Source organism: Euprymna scolopes, chromosome 36, assembly GCF_053919585.1.
Source record: "Euprymna scolopes isolate OS-2025 chromosome 36, ASM5391958v1, whole genome shotgun sequence".
NCBI lineage: Eukaryota > Metazoa > Mollusca > Cephalopoda > Sepiida > Sepiolidae > Euprymna > Euprymna scolopes.
The window spans coordinates 11,220,708-11,236,187 of NC_136517.1; the positions used below are offsets into that span (position 1 = coordinate 11,220,708).

Here is a 15,480-nt window from a genome sequence, read left to right on the forward strand (position 1 = left end):
ATCAGTGACCTGAGCTGAGTTGGTCGAACTCATTAAAATGTTGAAATGGTCAGGGGTATTGTTTTTTGTCCAATATTTGTTGTCAAAGGTTATTATAGACTTTTTCACTAATAGTATTAGATTCATTTCGTCTGGTGATATATAAGTTATTTTACATGCCATAAGGAGGGACTTATTTAATAGGATTGGAGATATCGATTGGTAATAGGATTCGATGTCGAAAGACAGAAATTTAAGATTCTTTTTATTGTGAATGTTTGAAAACCATTCAATGACGTGGGTAGAGGATTGCCATAGTGGGTATTTTATCACGGATTTAATCTTAGGAATAATTTTATTGAGGATATTTTTACTAACTAACCCTATGTCTGATTTTGAGGGGCAAATGAGTCTAATTGTAGGGTTAATATCAAAGTCTTCTTTGTGATCTTTTAAAGAAAATCTTGGTACTGTTATTTCTGTGTATTTATCTATTTTCAGTTTAGTTAAGATATTTTTTGCTTCTTTGTTTATTCTATTTAGTGCTGACTTATTTGTTGTTTTGTAGTTTCTGTTAAGTTCCTTATATATTAGATGTTTATATTGTATATAATCCATAGTATAAAACTTCCTAGTTTTATCTGCCGGGCCTATCAATTTATTTTGGTGGCTTTTAGATATTGATTTTGAAATTTTTTTTTTTTTTAAGGGTTTGGGTGACATATTTTTTGTTATTTTTAAATTTAGTATTTTTAATTAGGTTAAGTAAGTCGTTTTCAAAATTTTCAATGTCCTTGTTCTTTTTTGTTATCAATTCAATAAGGGTTAAGGAAAAGGAAAATTAAAGCAGAGGGGGAAACCTCTTAAGGCCATAGCATTTTGAAGCCAAATGCTTCTCATTAGAAGAGGAGAAAAACCAGCATTATACAGAAGTAAGGAAAAATAAAGACAATACTGACATCAAATACATTTAAATCAGAAAAAGTGGAAAAATAATTGAAGGCGGGGGGGGGGTGATATGATTTTTAATGGGATAAATGCATATAAGTATGGACTACGGCAAGAAGGTTGGGGAGTCCACGTTGTGTTAAATGAATATCCTGTTTGTAAGGAAGAGAAAAGTGTTCATTTCTGAAGAATGAATGAATGTCCTGTTTGTAAGAAAAGGAAAAATGTTCATTTATGAAAAATGCGTACCGTACACTAACGTTGAAGTCAGGGTCATTTAGATTCTAATTTCATTCGTCAACTTTTATGCAGATGACACTACCATCTATGGCAACATTTCAAAAACCAGCAACGACCCATATCTCTCTGAGTTTCTCTCCTCTAACCTTGAGCATGTGGTGCAATGGGGCAAAAGCTGGCTGGTTAATTTTACACATTCAAAACCGCGCTTTTATCTTTTGGCCATAAACATGCTGACCCCCCCATTTGGCCCCAATTAATATGACTAGTTCTCGTCTCAAAGTAACTTCCTGCCTTGACAAGCTTCTGGGACTGACCTTCACTCTGACCTGAAATAGAAGACTTACATCAAATCTGTTGCCAATGTTGCTGGAAAGATGGTTGTGTCATTCTACTGCTTCAGAAGGTATCTCATTCCCAACACAATCTTCTATATGCATAGGAGCCAAATGAACCCTAAAATGGAGTACTGTTGCCACATCTAGGCAGGAGCTGTTCAGAGCCTCCTATTCTGCCTTGATGGAGTTCAAAAGTGGTTTTGAAACCTAACAGGTGATACCGTTTTCTCTTCCTGCAATCTCTTTCTCACAGAAGAGATGCTCAGAATCTCTATTTTTATTTTCATGGCAAGCGCTTACCTGAACTTCAATCTATGGTTACCACCTTGCCAAACTTTCACAAAAAGCATTCATCTAGCTACAACCAGTATCAACAATTTTCCCTACTCTCTATCTGTGCCTAAATCTAAACACAAATTTCATGAATAAAACTTCTTTCCTAGAACTACCCACCCGTGGAATGTCGTTATGCTGGCTTGCTTTGCAGCTGACTACAATATGGTTATCTTCAAGTTAAGTTGTATGGCTCCAGGTGGAGGGGTGTTGCTTACTAAGAGAGAAAATTGAGGTTAAAAGAAGTATTATAAAAGGAGTCAGCTCTCTTGGGTGTCCTGGCTGGAATTGAGAGAGTACACTGTGTGTTCACCTTTTTTATCAACTTCTATCATGTGCTCAGCGCCATGAGAGATCGTCTTTGATTGGGCAAACTAGAAGAGAAGTTGAGTCAATCAGCACCAAGCTTAGAAATGAAACAGATTCAAAATCGTAAACTGTGAGCTGCGCTGCTGCTGTGGTCGTCTGTAATCACTAAAGCTGCTATATAATAACTTAGAACCCAAATCAGAGAGATCTGAAAGCCACATAAACGTAACTGACGGTGAGACATTCAGAAGGTTAGCTAACCGCTTCTGCTCCTCTGCTGGAATATATATATATACATATATATATATATATATATATATATATATATATAAGAGAAAGAAAATTAAAACTGTAAGTTGAACTTTACAATCAAAATTTATTGTCCAACTGAATACTCGCAAAAACAATTTACAAAGTCCTTATTCTGCGGAGTTTCAAAGAATGCTATACTTGTTATTCTTCTCATCAGAGGACATAAAAAAATCAGCAAATTATATTTGTAGCAATGCTAGAATTTGCTAGTTACGGCATTAAGTGAAATCGCAATTTATTGCAGTTATAAATTGCCAAATAAAAAAGTGAAAAAATGTTGGATATTTAATATATATATATATATATATATATATATATATATATATATATATATATATATATACCGCGCATTATTTCAGCTTGCACAAAAATCCTCTCAAATTGATCCGAAATGCAAAATAATTCTTTAGAGAGAATGGAGTCCAAAATAATCCAGCATGACGATGCATATAATCCGATTGGAAAGCCTTCAAAACAGCTGAAATAATGAAAATTGTTTTTTTTTGGGGGGTAGTGCAGTAGCCCAAAGAGAAGTCTGTCCCCAGTCAAATGGGACCTAATAGTAAAAAGACAGAAAACCAGTATGAGAACTTTCATCATTAAAAAGTGATTTCAGATAAAATTTTAAAGTAATTAAGTTCAGGCTAAGCAGGGAAAAAAAGAAAAAGAATCAGTCCGTGAAAGCCTGTATTACTCTGATTGGAAATTGTCTAGACAGAATGAAACAGATCTTTCCATAAAGTGTTAAATTCGATGTCATTATTAAAAAAAAATTGGAGGAGTGAGGATAATAAAATTTTAAGTGTTGCAGAATCATAGCTTATTAAGGCTGCTGAAAAGTCATGATGATGATAAAGATGACAAAATAATAATAAATGCAAAGCAATTCTAATAATAGTATAGTCAATGATCATGGGTAATAATAGTAATTTAGTAATTATAATAGTAATTTAGTAATTATAGTAACAAATTTAGTAATAATGATTAAAAAACCCCAAAGAAAACGGTAATAAAGATGGCGATAATAATAATATTCATAATAGCAGCAACAGTGATAGTGACAAATGATTATGTCAATCATATACCGATGTTGATAAAAGGTAAATATATATATATATATATATATATATACACACACACACAAATATAGACATATACATACTTACACATATACATACTTACACATATACATACACATATACATACACATACATATACGTACTTACTCACATTTATACATACATAAGTACACGCATAAACACACAAGTGCATATATATATATATATACACACACACATATATATATGTAAATATATATATATATATACACAACGCACAAAACACATATACATTGACATAAAAAAAAACCTACACACATATATATATAAATAAATATATATACATACACATACATAGAAACACATAAAAGTTATATATATATATATATATATATATATATATATATATATATATATATATATATACTAGCAGGCCACCCGGCCTTGTCCGGTCATAAAATACGCTAAAATATTATATTTTGATTAATATAGATTTCATATTTATTATTATATTATATTAGACCCAATTTATAGTAGTGATTTTAAAAGTTTTTAAAAAATGACTCGTGCGCCACCACCTAGAATTGAAACCAAAACGTTTAGTTTACGATTTACTTTTTCCTTTGACATTAATGCCTGAGCTATGAAGACATGTTTCCTGCAAGGATAAAAGTTACGTTATGAATGCATATTTATAATGCCGTTTTTCGACCTTCACCTAGCAAATTCCATTTTTTAATTTTCACACTTTTGCACCAATTTTCCCCAACTAAAACTCAAATATAAAGTTTTACATGGGTTCGAATCCCCTATATACTAAGTTTTATGTCTGTAGACCAAAAACTGACACAGGAGTATGGTAGGCAAAATGTTTTAAACAACAATATATGCACATACATAAATATATGTAGAAAAAGTTTTGTGTTTAAACCTCTTTACACAAATATTACGCAAGTATAAATCATGTAGAATACCTGCATTAATATAATTACACGTAATAGTTTACAAAGGGTAATCATTTGATAAAAAAGAAATACAAACGAAAAAACTAATAGGGAATTAATTGAAATGAATGTTTAAAAGAATATGCTAATTAGCTACATCTTTTGCAGATGAATGCAATTCCACGATCCATGATATAACAAAGTTGCATTTTCTTTTTAAATAAACAGAAAAAGGTTCGCCTTTTTTCTTCTTGGCCTTCAAGCCAAAATCTTTTTTATGTTATCAAAGTGTAGTATCTGTTCCGGCAGATGCTGCAATCCAAGTTATATGTGGGGGCAACTCCACATATCAGACCATTGCTCTTGAGAAATCAGTTTTTGGTCAATGTAGGAGAAACCCTTCATACCAATTGTCACTATCCAGTTCCCCCGAGAGGGAACTGGTCCCCATCCCCTATATCCAAATTAAAAAAAAAAACGGCCTCGTACCTAATTTGCTCAGTGGAGAAGCAAATAAATAACCAAAGTGTAGTATCTGTCCTGAACTACACTTTGTAATTTGTCTCGGTCAATGGAGGGGAAACCTTCTGTACTGAGGCAATTATTATTTTTGGTCCCAACCAGAGTGCCCATTTTGCCTTTTTTTGAGGGAACTGGTTTAAGCCCACATTAAAAACGACCTTGTGTCACATTTTGCTTTCGTGGGTAAGCAAATAAATACTAATAAATCGAAAAAAGGGTCTTTAATATAAATATCAATACACAAAAAAAATATATATATATATATATATATATATATATATATATATATATATATATAGGAGTATAGATATTGAATCTCTTTGGATTTTTCAGTTGTAACTTTTTGTCTTGACAATATAGAAGCACCACCATCGCTAAGCCTGACTGAATTAATATTACCATTCTTTACTTGGAATTCTTTACATGGAATTCTTTACAATTCAAAGCTTTTCTGATTGGATTAATGCTACTAATTTTTGCTTCAGACAACTACATTTAATATTCGTAATTGAATAATTTTCTTTTCTTTATGATTAAATTATTTCTTTTACCATTCCTTTTTCTATTACAAGAATGGCTCTGCCCTCAAGAATTCTCATCTTTACTGGTGAAGTTAAAAAATATAAATAAGAAAGAAACAATGAAAATGTCCCAAACTGGAAAAAAGACCACAAAATCTATCAATCGGTATAGAAAGAAGAAACGGAAAAAAAAACAAATAAATAAATAAAATAAAATAAACATCTCATTATGGAAATAGAGTGAAAGACTTATTTTCGAATTTATTTTAGATAGCGAGAGGGGGTTTGCTACACTTGCTATTTATTTTTTCCCTTCTGATCACTTGAAATTTGCTTTGTCTGGCATTTTTATCTGATGGCATGAATTCATATTTATTTACATACTAGCAGGGGTGCCCGGCGTTGCTCGGGTGTTTGGAGGTGTATGCTGTGCAAAAAAAGCAAAAAAACAAAAAAAATGGTTAATTTTTTAAAACTTTGACCCCTATTATGACCCCTTAAAATTTATAGTTTCGGGCTCAAATCACTTTATTAAGTTAGATCCAGGTTCAAGGAACCTATATCTAAAATTTCAAGTGTCTAGACCCAAAATTGTCGGAGGAGTTTGGTAGAGTTCTTAAAGGTCAAATCGTTGAAATTTGACCCCTTAACAGCCAAATTTCTGGCTGACACCCGTCACATCGATTTTCCCAAATCTCAGTACCATGTATTTCAAATTTCGAGTCTATAGACTAAAAATTGACAGAGTTATTGCGTAGGGAAATGTACACAGACAGACAGACACACAGACACACAGACAGACACGTCCACTTTTATAGATATATAGATATGAAAAATACATATTGGACTTCATTACAGAGTGGAGAATTTACATATCAAATGAAGTCTATATTTAAGGGGTCACACTGTACATGTGTATTAATTGGAGGAGGTTTAAAGATTAACTCAAAGTTATATTACAAATCATTTTATTTACTATTGTGATTAATCAAATATAGTAGGGTCATTTCTGCTCCGTGACAACGACTTGAGGTAGAGTCTGCCTCTGGCGTGACCCAGTCATATAGCGGTCCAAGTATCGAGAGTTGTTTTGTATTACCATATTGTTTTTAAAATTTGAATTCTTTTCAATGCGTGACAGGCAGACTCCATTTTTGACCGGGATCCTGCGTCGGGCAAGTAAAGGTTCTTTGCTTCCCATCTTCTCACGGCAAACTTTTTTTTCGCTGCACCTTGAATACAAATATAAGAAATGATTAGAACATTTAACAAAAATAAAATAAAGTGTCTTTTTAGCATCATTTAGAACCTTACAAGCATTTTATTATTATTATTATTATTATTATTATTATTATTATTATTATTATTATACTAAATGTGAGTCAATCAACGTCTGTGGCTCTTTTCTATATACTTTAATAACACAAATACATCTAATATATAAAAGCCAGTTGTTTTTTAATTTATTTTACTTCAGTAAATTTGGAGAGATCAAGGGGTTCCCTCCTCTACTTGATTCTGTTATGATTTAAATTTATATCTGAGGGTTCTTTTAAGAATAGATACTGTTCCCTTTATGGCTATTATTTGTATTTTTTTTTTTTTTTTTACATGGGGGTCACCACTTATCAAGGCCCGAAGGCCACTCAGGGATAAGGGTTATTATTTCGTTACAGCTTGGTTTTCTAGGGATTGCTTCTATGTATTTCTTTCATAAGCCATGTCATTTTTAGATCATTTTTTAGGTCCTGTTATCTGTCTGTGTGTATGTTTGTATGTCCAGCTAAAAGTAAAAAAAAACAAAACAAACAAACTATGAAACAAAGACCCAAAGGTTGCTATATTCCTGATCAGAGTTGCCTTGGATGAATAATATCTAAATTTTAGAAAAAAATTATTCATTTTCTGAAGGTCAAAAGAACCAGCTTTTGTCAAAGGTGGTCGGTTTTTCCGTGTTATTATGCACTGATTTGGAAACAAAATTTTAACTAATTCCACAAAGAATCTATTATGTAAAGAAGAGTTGTGTGTGTGTGTGTGTGTGTGTGTGTGTGTGTGTGTGTGTGTGTGTGTGCGTGTCCAGCTAGAGAAGAATGGGCTGAGCAGAGGAAAAGAGAGATTTGAGGAGAGGCAGAAAGAGAGAAAGATAGAGAGAGGTAGAAAGAAAGAAAGATAGAGAGAGGTAGAAAGAAGGTTTAATAGAAATATGTTACATTTTTGTCCCAGGCAATACCGGGTAGCCCTGCTAGTGCTAAATATATCTTAGTCCTAGAATTGAGTTATGCTTGCAAACAATCCGTTTTAATGGTTCTAATTAGCTGTAATTTATAATTAATTGTACAAATCATTCATCTTTCTCTAGGCTATTTCTCTCGCGCCTCTCACTTTATGCTGATTCAACCACTCTTTGATATTTCTTAATCTTTCTGTGAGCATTTAGAGAAAGAGTGGCATTTTCTTTTGAATCACTATCTTTCTCCGTACACCCCCTCGTCTTACTCCTTTTCTACCTCCTTCCTTTTCCTTCTTCACCTTTCTCTTCACGCCTCTCTCTGTCCATTCCCTTCTCTTATTTTAATGAATTAAAAATAATTACAAAAAGATGTAAGAAATTCACCCAAGTTTTCAGTTTTAATATTATTGCTCCCACACAATGCCAAGTTATCTTGTCTCTGTCCCACCACTTTTAACACTTTGGGGAGACATATTTTTTTTAATGTATTCCCAAGCAATACAAAGTTTCTTGTCTTTCCCCTCTCCCTCAACACTACACTAAAACATATTTGTTTTAATGTATTCCTGGGCAACACCAATTTTCTTGTCTTCGCCATCTCCCTTTCAATGCCACAATGAAATATATATTTGTTTTAATGTATTCCCGGGCAAGACTAAGTTTCTGGTCTCCTCCCCCAACACTATAATGAAACACACATTTGTTTCACTATATTCTCAGACAACACCATGTATTTTGTTTCACACCTTCTTCCCCTCAACGCTATAATGAAACACATATTTATTTATTTCTCAAGCAACACAATTTTGTATCTTTCATTTCTCCTCATTAACATTATAATGAAACACATATTCCTTTTAATATATTCCTGAGCAAATGTGAATTTCTTGCATTCCCATTCTCTCCCCCTTCAGCATTATGAAAAAACATATATTTATTTTAATGTATTTCCGTGCAATGCTGAGCTTCATGTCTGTACCCTTCAACAATATAATGAAACAGATAATTGTTTTAAAATATTTCCAGGCAAAACCGATTTTTTTGTCTTCTCCCTCTCCACTTCCACACTATAATGAAACATATTTATCAATGTATTTCCAGAAAACACCATGTTTCTTGTCTCCTCTTCCTCTCTCTCACAATAGTCCGAAGAGAAATGATGTTGACAAGAATAATTCAAAGAGAATGTTATTTTATTTATCTTCTTTCCATAAGGTTAGACACAAGGTCAAGTGTGAGTGATGAAAGGGTTTCTTTTCTTTTTTTTTTAAATTCAATTTTCACCCCAAACAAGGCACAGTGCCACATTGAAGTAGGGGGCTACTATCAGTGACATAAGTTGCAGGGGTATTATGAAGGGAGATGAGTAGCAAGATGTCTGTTCACATTACACTTGAACTTCTGCATGTCAGTACAGTTGCGAAAGCAGAATCCCGGAAACGAGTTCCAAAGTTTAGCAGTTCTGGGGAAGAAACTACTGGAGATGAAGGCCTTTTTTTTTTACATAGGCATAACCACTTATCAAGGCCCATAGACCACTCGAGGATAAGGGTTAATAGTGTACAGTAGTCAATTGGACAAAATAGTAATCGTTAGTAATGGAAATTCGATAAATTTGTTAACTTAAGTGGAACGGCTCATTAAGAACTTGTTTACGTTAGACTTGAAGACAACCATATTGTAGTTAGCTGGAAAGCATGAAAACGGAAGACAATTCCACAGGCGTGCAGTTCTAAGAAAGAAGCTTTGTTCATAGAGTCTACGCTTAGGTTTAGGCACAGATAAAGAGTGGGGGGAATTATTGATAGTGTTTTCAGCTAGACGAGTGTTTCTTGTGAAAGTTTGGCGAGGGGGTACCATAGACTGAAGCTCAGTCGAACATGAAAATAACGATAAAGCAGAGACAAACTCGCAACATCTCTTCTGTGAGATAGAGGTTGCAGCAAAGAGAAAAGGACATCTCCTACGAGGCTATGAAGTCTATTTTGAACTCTATCAAGACAGGACAAGTCCTTTCTAGCAGCTCCTTCCCAGATGTGGCAACAGTATTCTATCCTTGGACGTACCTGGCTCTTATATAGATAGAGAATTGTATCAGCAGTGAGATATCTACTGGATCAATAGAAGGATGCGACCATTTTCTCAGCGGCCTCGGCAACAGATTTGATGTATGTGTCCCATTTAAGATCAGGATGAAAGTTCAAGCACAGAGGCTTGTCAAAACTTGAGGCCTCCCCAGGATGAAAGCCATTCATTTCAATTGATGCCAGATGGGGATCAGAACGCTGATGATGTAAAGAGAGAAGCTTGGTTTTAGATGCATTAAAAGTAACCAGCCACTCCTTTCTCCATTGTACCAAGTACTCAAGATCAGGAGAGACAGAATCGGAGAGAACTTGGTCGTTTACTGTCTTAGATGTGCTACCATAGATAGTAGTGTCATCAGCATAGATGTCAACGAATGATGTAAGGATGTGATTTGGAAGATCATTAATGTAGGTCAGGAAATGAGTTGGGCCGAGGATGGACCTCTAAGGGACTCCAGTATTAATACTGTGAGCTTCTGATTTTTGCTCATCAACTACTACTCTTATGAACCTATCAGAGAGAAATGATTTAATAATTGAAAAAACATTTCCAACTATACCATAGCTGAAGATCTTGTGAAGTAAACCTTTATGCTATACCCTATCAAAGCTTTTGATATGTCAAGAGCAATTGCCCTAAAAAGGTTGCCTCCATCGAAAAATTTGCTAATCCTATGGGATATAACTGTAAGCACATCTGCTGTAGATCTCCTTACATCTAGAGATCCAAGCAAATGTAGGCCTTCTTACACCTAGGGATCTCTAGTGTGAAGGGGTGGGATGTAACTGCTTGTCGGGGGTGTTCATGTTGAGGGGGCACAAATGCTTGTAGTTCATCAGAGCATTCACCATTAAAGTACTTGTAGAATAGGCAGAGGGATGTAACATTTCGTTGATGGGACAGAGGCTAAAGCTTTGATAACAGTTCAGGACTTACCATTTTGGCAACTCTCTTTTGAACCCTGTCAAGAAGTGAGAGACACCAAATGTGACAACAGTACTCCATACATGGGTGAATGGTGGCCTTATAGAGGTACATGATACTTTCAGGTGTAAGTAGTTTTTTTAGCACAGTAGAGAGAGCCCACCTTCTTTGCAGCAGCCTTGGCAATGCTCTCAAAGTATCTATTCCAGTTCATGTTCCCTGTAAATGTTAGGCCAAGGAGTTTAAAGGAAGTACTTTCGGGTAATGTGTTCTTGGCCATTGCTATTGCTGGTATTGTTGACTTTTTAAAACTATACGAGCTGAAATAAACATTAAAAAAAAAAATTACCCGGACATGTTTTATACTGTTTGCTGATTAGTTTTGCTGATTAGTTTTGCTTTTTAGTGAAACTGGTTCTCCAAAACCTCATTCTTTTAATCATTTTCTGAACAAAAAAAGCACCATTTTCATACATTTCCGTTTTTTAGATTTTTCCTGGATATTTTTATGTGTTTCATAATAACTCCAAGGACCAGATTAAAGACTTTGGCGGTCTGGATTTGGCCCGCAGGCTGTAGTTTGGGACTCCTGGCCTAAATTAAAATCAGTTGCTTCTTGTCCTTGACATAAGAATCCCAGGTTGCTTGAATGACGTGCCTAAATATTACACAAATAGAGAATCAGTCATAGGCATTTGCCATGCCTTTGTCGTGCCTTAATTTGCTGTTCATAATTAATAAAACTCAGGACCTTCCATAACTTGAAATGTTTTATTGTAGAAATTAAACTGATTCAATAAGTATAGTAAAAATTACTTACTTTTCATTACGACAGGTACTGCCAGGACTTGCCTTTCTCTCTGTATTTATAACTTTTGGGGTTAATATGGAAGCACTTGTATCAATCTGAGCTGTTGACGAAACGTCTAACCCTGGGTGACCATGAAAATCTACTCCAGCACCACCGATGTCGACACCCCATGGAGTTCGGATTCCTTGTAAACCACAGGCAGGGCTACAAATATATTAATAAAAACAAATAATTACTTTGTTTTGTTTAATTATTAGATTTGGATTTGAGAAAAAAAGGGGGGTGGGGACTCTAGTGAGAATATGTCAACTTCTGCCGCATTGGTTATGCAAATATATGTGTTATTCGATTAAAATTTAAATTCATGAGCAAAAAAAAAAAAAAAGCAAGTGTAAGAAGACATGCAAACAGACAAACCATATTTGCATGGATCATTTTTCCTTCCTACTTCTTTGTTCTCATAGAAGAGACGTCACGAGTCTCTCTCTCTCTCTCTCTTTCTCTCTCTCTCTCTCTCTCTCTCTGCTCTATTGTTACTTCTATGGTAAGTGCTCAGCTGAGCTCCAATCTAAAACATTCACAATAAATACTCGTCTGGCTACAACAACTGTCAACAGCTTCCCTCACACCCTATTAATGCTTAAAACTAAACAAATATTTTATGAGCAGAGGTTATTTCCCAGAACTGTCTGTCTGTGGAATACAGACTATAAAATGGCTGTCTTCAAAGCTAATGTGAATAAACTCCTATTGAGCCGTCAAATAATGTATGCCCTATTCAAATTCCACCATAACCGATCATACTGCCTCACTATCTACCCAAGCCTTTTTTTAAATTACATTTTCACCCCAAACTAGGCACAGTGCTACTTTGATGTAGGAGGCTACTGTCAGTTGCAGGGATACTGTGTAGAGTTGAGCAGCAAGATGTCTGTTCACATTACACTTGAACTTCTGCATGTCAGTACAGTTGGGAAAGCAGGAACCCAGAAAGGAATTCCAAAGTCTAGCAGTTCTGGGGAAGAAACTATTAGAGTAGAAGGCTTTCTTACATCTGAGGATTTCTACTGTGTAGGGGTGAGATTTTGCTGCTTGCAGGGTTTGTCAGGGTATTTATGTCGGGGGGGGGGGTACAAGGTCTTGTAGTTCATCGGAGCATCTACCATTAAAATACTTGTAAAACAGGCAGAGGGATGCAACATTTCGTTGATGGGACAGTGGTTGAAGCTTAGATGACTTAAGCATTATTCTTGAGTGGCCTCCAAGTCTTGATAACTAGTGACCTATTAAGTAAAAAGAAGTAAATCTATATACAGTCTGAATGCATGTCCTGGGCTATTTTGAAGATGGATATGATAAGCATCATCACAACCATCTTCTGGCAGAATCATGGCAAGAGATGTTGCATTTCTAATGTTGAGATGAAAGCGACAATAGTACATCTTGTGCCTGCAGAGACAACAACTTTGCATTAAAAACTTGTTGAAATTCCCGCTGAAGATATTATAAGGTCTCTTTGTGTTCGCTGTCAATTAAGTGACAAGTTTTTTTTTTTGTTTTTGGGGAGACGCTCTTTGTAGATGTTAGATGGATAAAAAATATTATCTAGAATTTTTCCTAGAAAGACATCGGGTACTTACTGGAGGGACCATGTGAAGGTTGCCAACATCCTAAATGAAATTGATTTTTAAGGAACAAACTGGGTTCGAACTTGGGACACCCAGGTTGTCAGTTCATGTCGTTAATTAACCACGTGACCACCATCATCATCATCTCCCTCTTTTTGTTGTAACATTACTAGATTACGATATTATAGCACAGTTTGTAACAGGTAAACTATTAAATAAACTATTACATAAATAAATAAACTATTAAATAAATAAATAAATAAATAAACCATTGAATAAATACATAAAGTATTAAAAATAAATAAATAAACTATTAAATGAATAAATAAAGAAATAAACTATTAAATAAATAAAAACATTATTAAATAAATAAACTATTAAATCAAGAAATAAAGTATTAATAAATAAATAAACTATTAAATAAATAAATAAACTATTAAGTAAATAAATGCATAAAGTATTAAAAATAAATAAACTATTAAATGAATAAATAAATAAACTATTAAAGAAACTATTAAATAAATAAGCTACTAAATAAATAAATAAATAAATAAACTATTAACTAAATAAACACAGAAACTATTAAATAAATAAATAAACTATGAACTAAATAAACACAGAAACTATTAAATAAATAAATAAACTATTAACTAAATAAACACAGAAACTATTAAATAAATAAATAAATAAACTATTAACTAAATAAACACAGAAACTATTAAATAAATAAATAAACTATTAACTAAATAAACACAGAAACTATTAAATAAATAAATAAATAAATAAATAAACTATTAAATAAATAAACTATTAAATAAATAAATAAATAAATAAATAAATAAATAAACTATTAACTAAATAAACACAGAAACTATTAAATAAATAAATAAATAAATAAATAAATAAAGATGCATTTCTTGTTGCGGTTTTACTCACCTAAAGCGGAAATCTCTCGGTAATGAGAAAGATTTCAGCGCACGCGTATGGCATTGTCGCAGCTGATGATGAAAGTCATCCTCTGCACAACCATATCCATTAAAGATGTGATCACAGAAAAGCAAATCGCCATTACAATATATCTGAAGTGAACAATAAATAAATAAAATAAAATAAATAGTGGCGTTTATTTTAAAGCTTTGAAAATTGGTTTCATTTGGATTATTCAGATTACCGTTCTCACAGTGAGTATTATTTTCACCAAGTTTCAGCCGATGTAATCTGTAACAGATAAAGTACTAGATTAAAAACAGTTCTAAATTACATTTTTTGGGAGTCGAAGGTTCAATCCTTAGTGTGGGCAACATTAAGAATGCAAATGCAAATTATTTACGGACTTCTACCCGATCGTGGCTGACAGAGCAAGATCATGTTACCTTTGTAGGGTTAAAGAAAGAATATCATTCTATGGAGATTCCCAAGTTCGACAGAAAGATTCCCAAGTTTGACAAAGTATTGTTGCAGTGTGTTTCAGAACACCAGTAATTTCTTACTTAAATAAAGAAAACATGCAATGGCTGCATTTCATGCCAAAAAGTCTGCCATGTTACCAGCACATGCGATTCACGTGCAACTCATATGCGCCAATGCGCATAGACGTTTTGTGTGGGTTTGTGTTATGTCAATTTTTTCGTTTTATCTGCAAACGAAAAAAACATAAAATTTTATTTTTTTTCAAATAATTAATAACAATAGAATTTTAATTAAAAATCGAATCAAACATAAACACAATCAATGTACATTTGAAACTATTTTGATTGTGCCAGGTTCGATAAAGAATTGATTCTATTCATTTGTTTTTTTACTAAAAGCGATGTCTGGTGTAACAACACTCTTTCATGGATACAGCGCTTCTACAGCTAAAAACCCTCAATGTGGCTAGGGAGCAGGAGGCCTCCCAAATGTGGCTTTGACACTCTCAGTGAAGTCGACGACCCCAGCAGTTAAAGGGTTTCAGCAGCAGCAGCAGTAACAGTACTTCAAACAGCCCTTTTCAGGGCTATCTTTTCAACACTACTTTTATGTGATCAACAAACTATTTTATGCGATCAACAAACTATTTTTATGCAATCAACAAACTATTTTTATGCAATCAACAAACTATTTTTATGCAATCAGCAAACTATTTTTATGTGATCAACAAACTATTTTTATGTGATCAACAAACTACTTTTATGCGATCAACAAACTACTGATGCAAATCACAAACTACTCATATGCAACTACTACTGCTTGCCTGCCTGCCTTCTGAGACTACCTTTCTACAAACAGCAAACTCCAGCTCACTTCTGTGGC

At 33.7% G+C, this 15,480-nt stretch overlaps 1 protein-coding gene across 6 annotated transcripts in view; it reads right to left on the bottom strand.

Moving 5' to 3' along the window:
* Nucleotides 1–6,455: 6,455 nt before the first annotated feature.
* The window catches only part of LOC145260335 (uncharacterized), a 153,586-nt gene continuing 144,561 nt past the window's right edge, over nt 6,456–15,480 (bottom strand). For all 6 annotated transcript variants that reach the window (XR_013864274.1, XM_080118250.1, XM_080118249.1 and 3 more), the window contains exons 16-18: nt 14,125–14,267; nt 11,570–11,764; nt 6,456–6,736 (exon numbers count right to left, since the gene is read on the bottom strand). Coding sequence is in view for 5 of the 6 variants with exons in the window: in XM_080118250.1 (XP_079974376.1) it covers nt 6,508–6,736; nt 11,570–11,764; nt 14,125–14,267 (567 nt within the window). In the remaining variant the exon portion in view is untranslated. The remainder of the gene's footprint in view (nt 6,737–11,569; nt 11,765–14,124; nt 14,268–15,480) is intronic.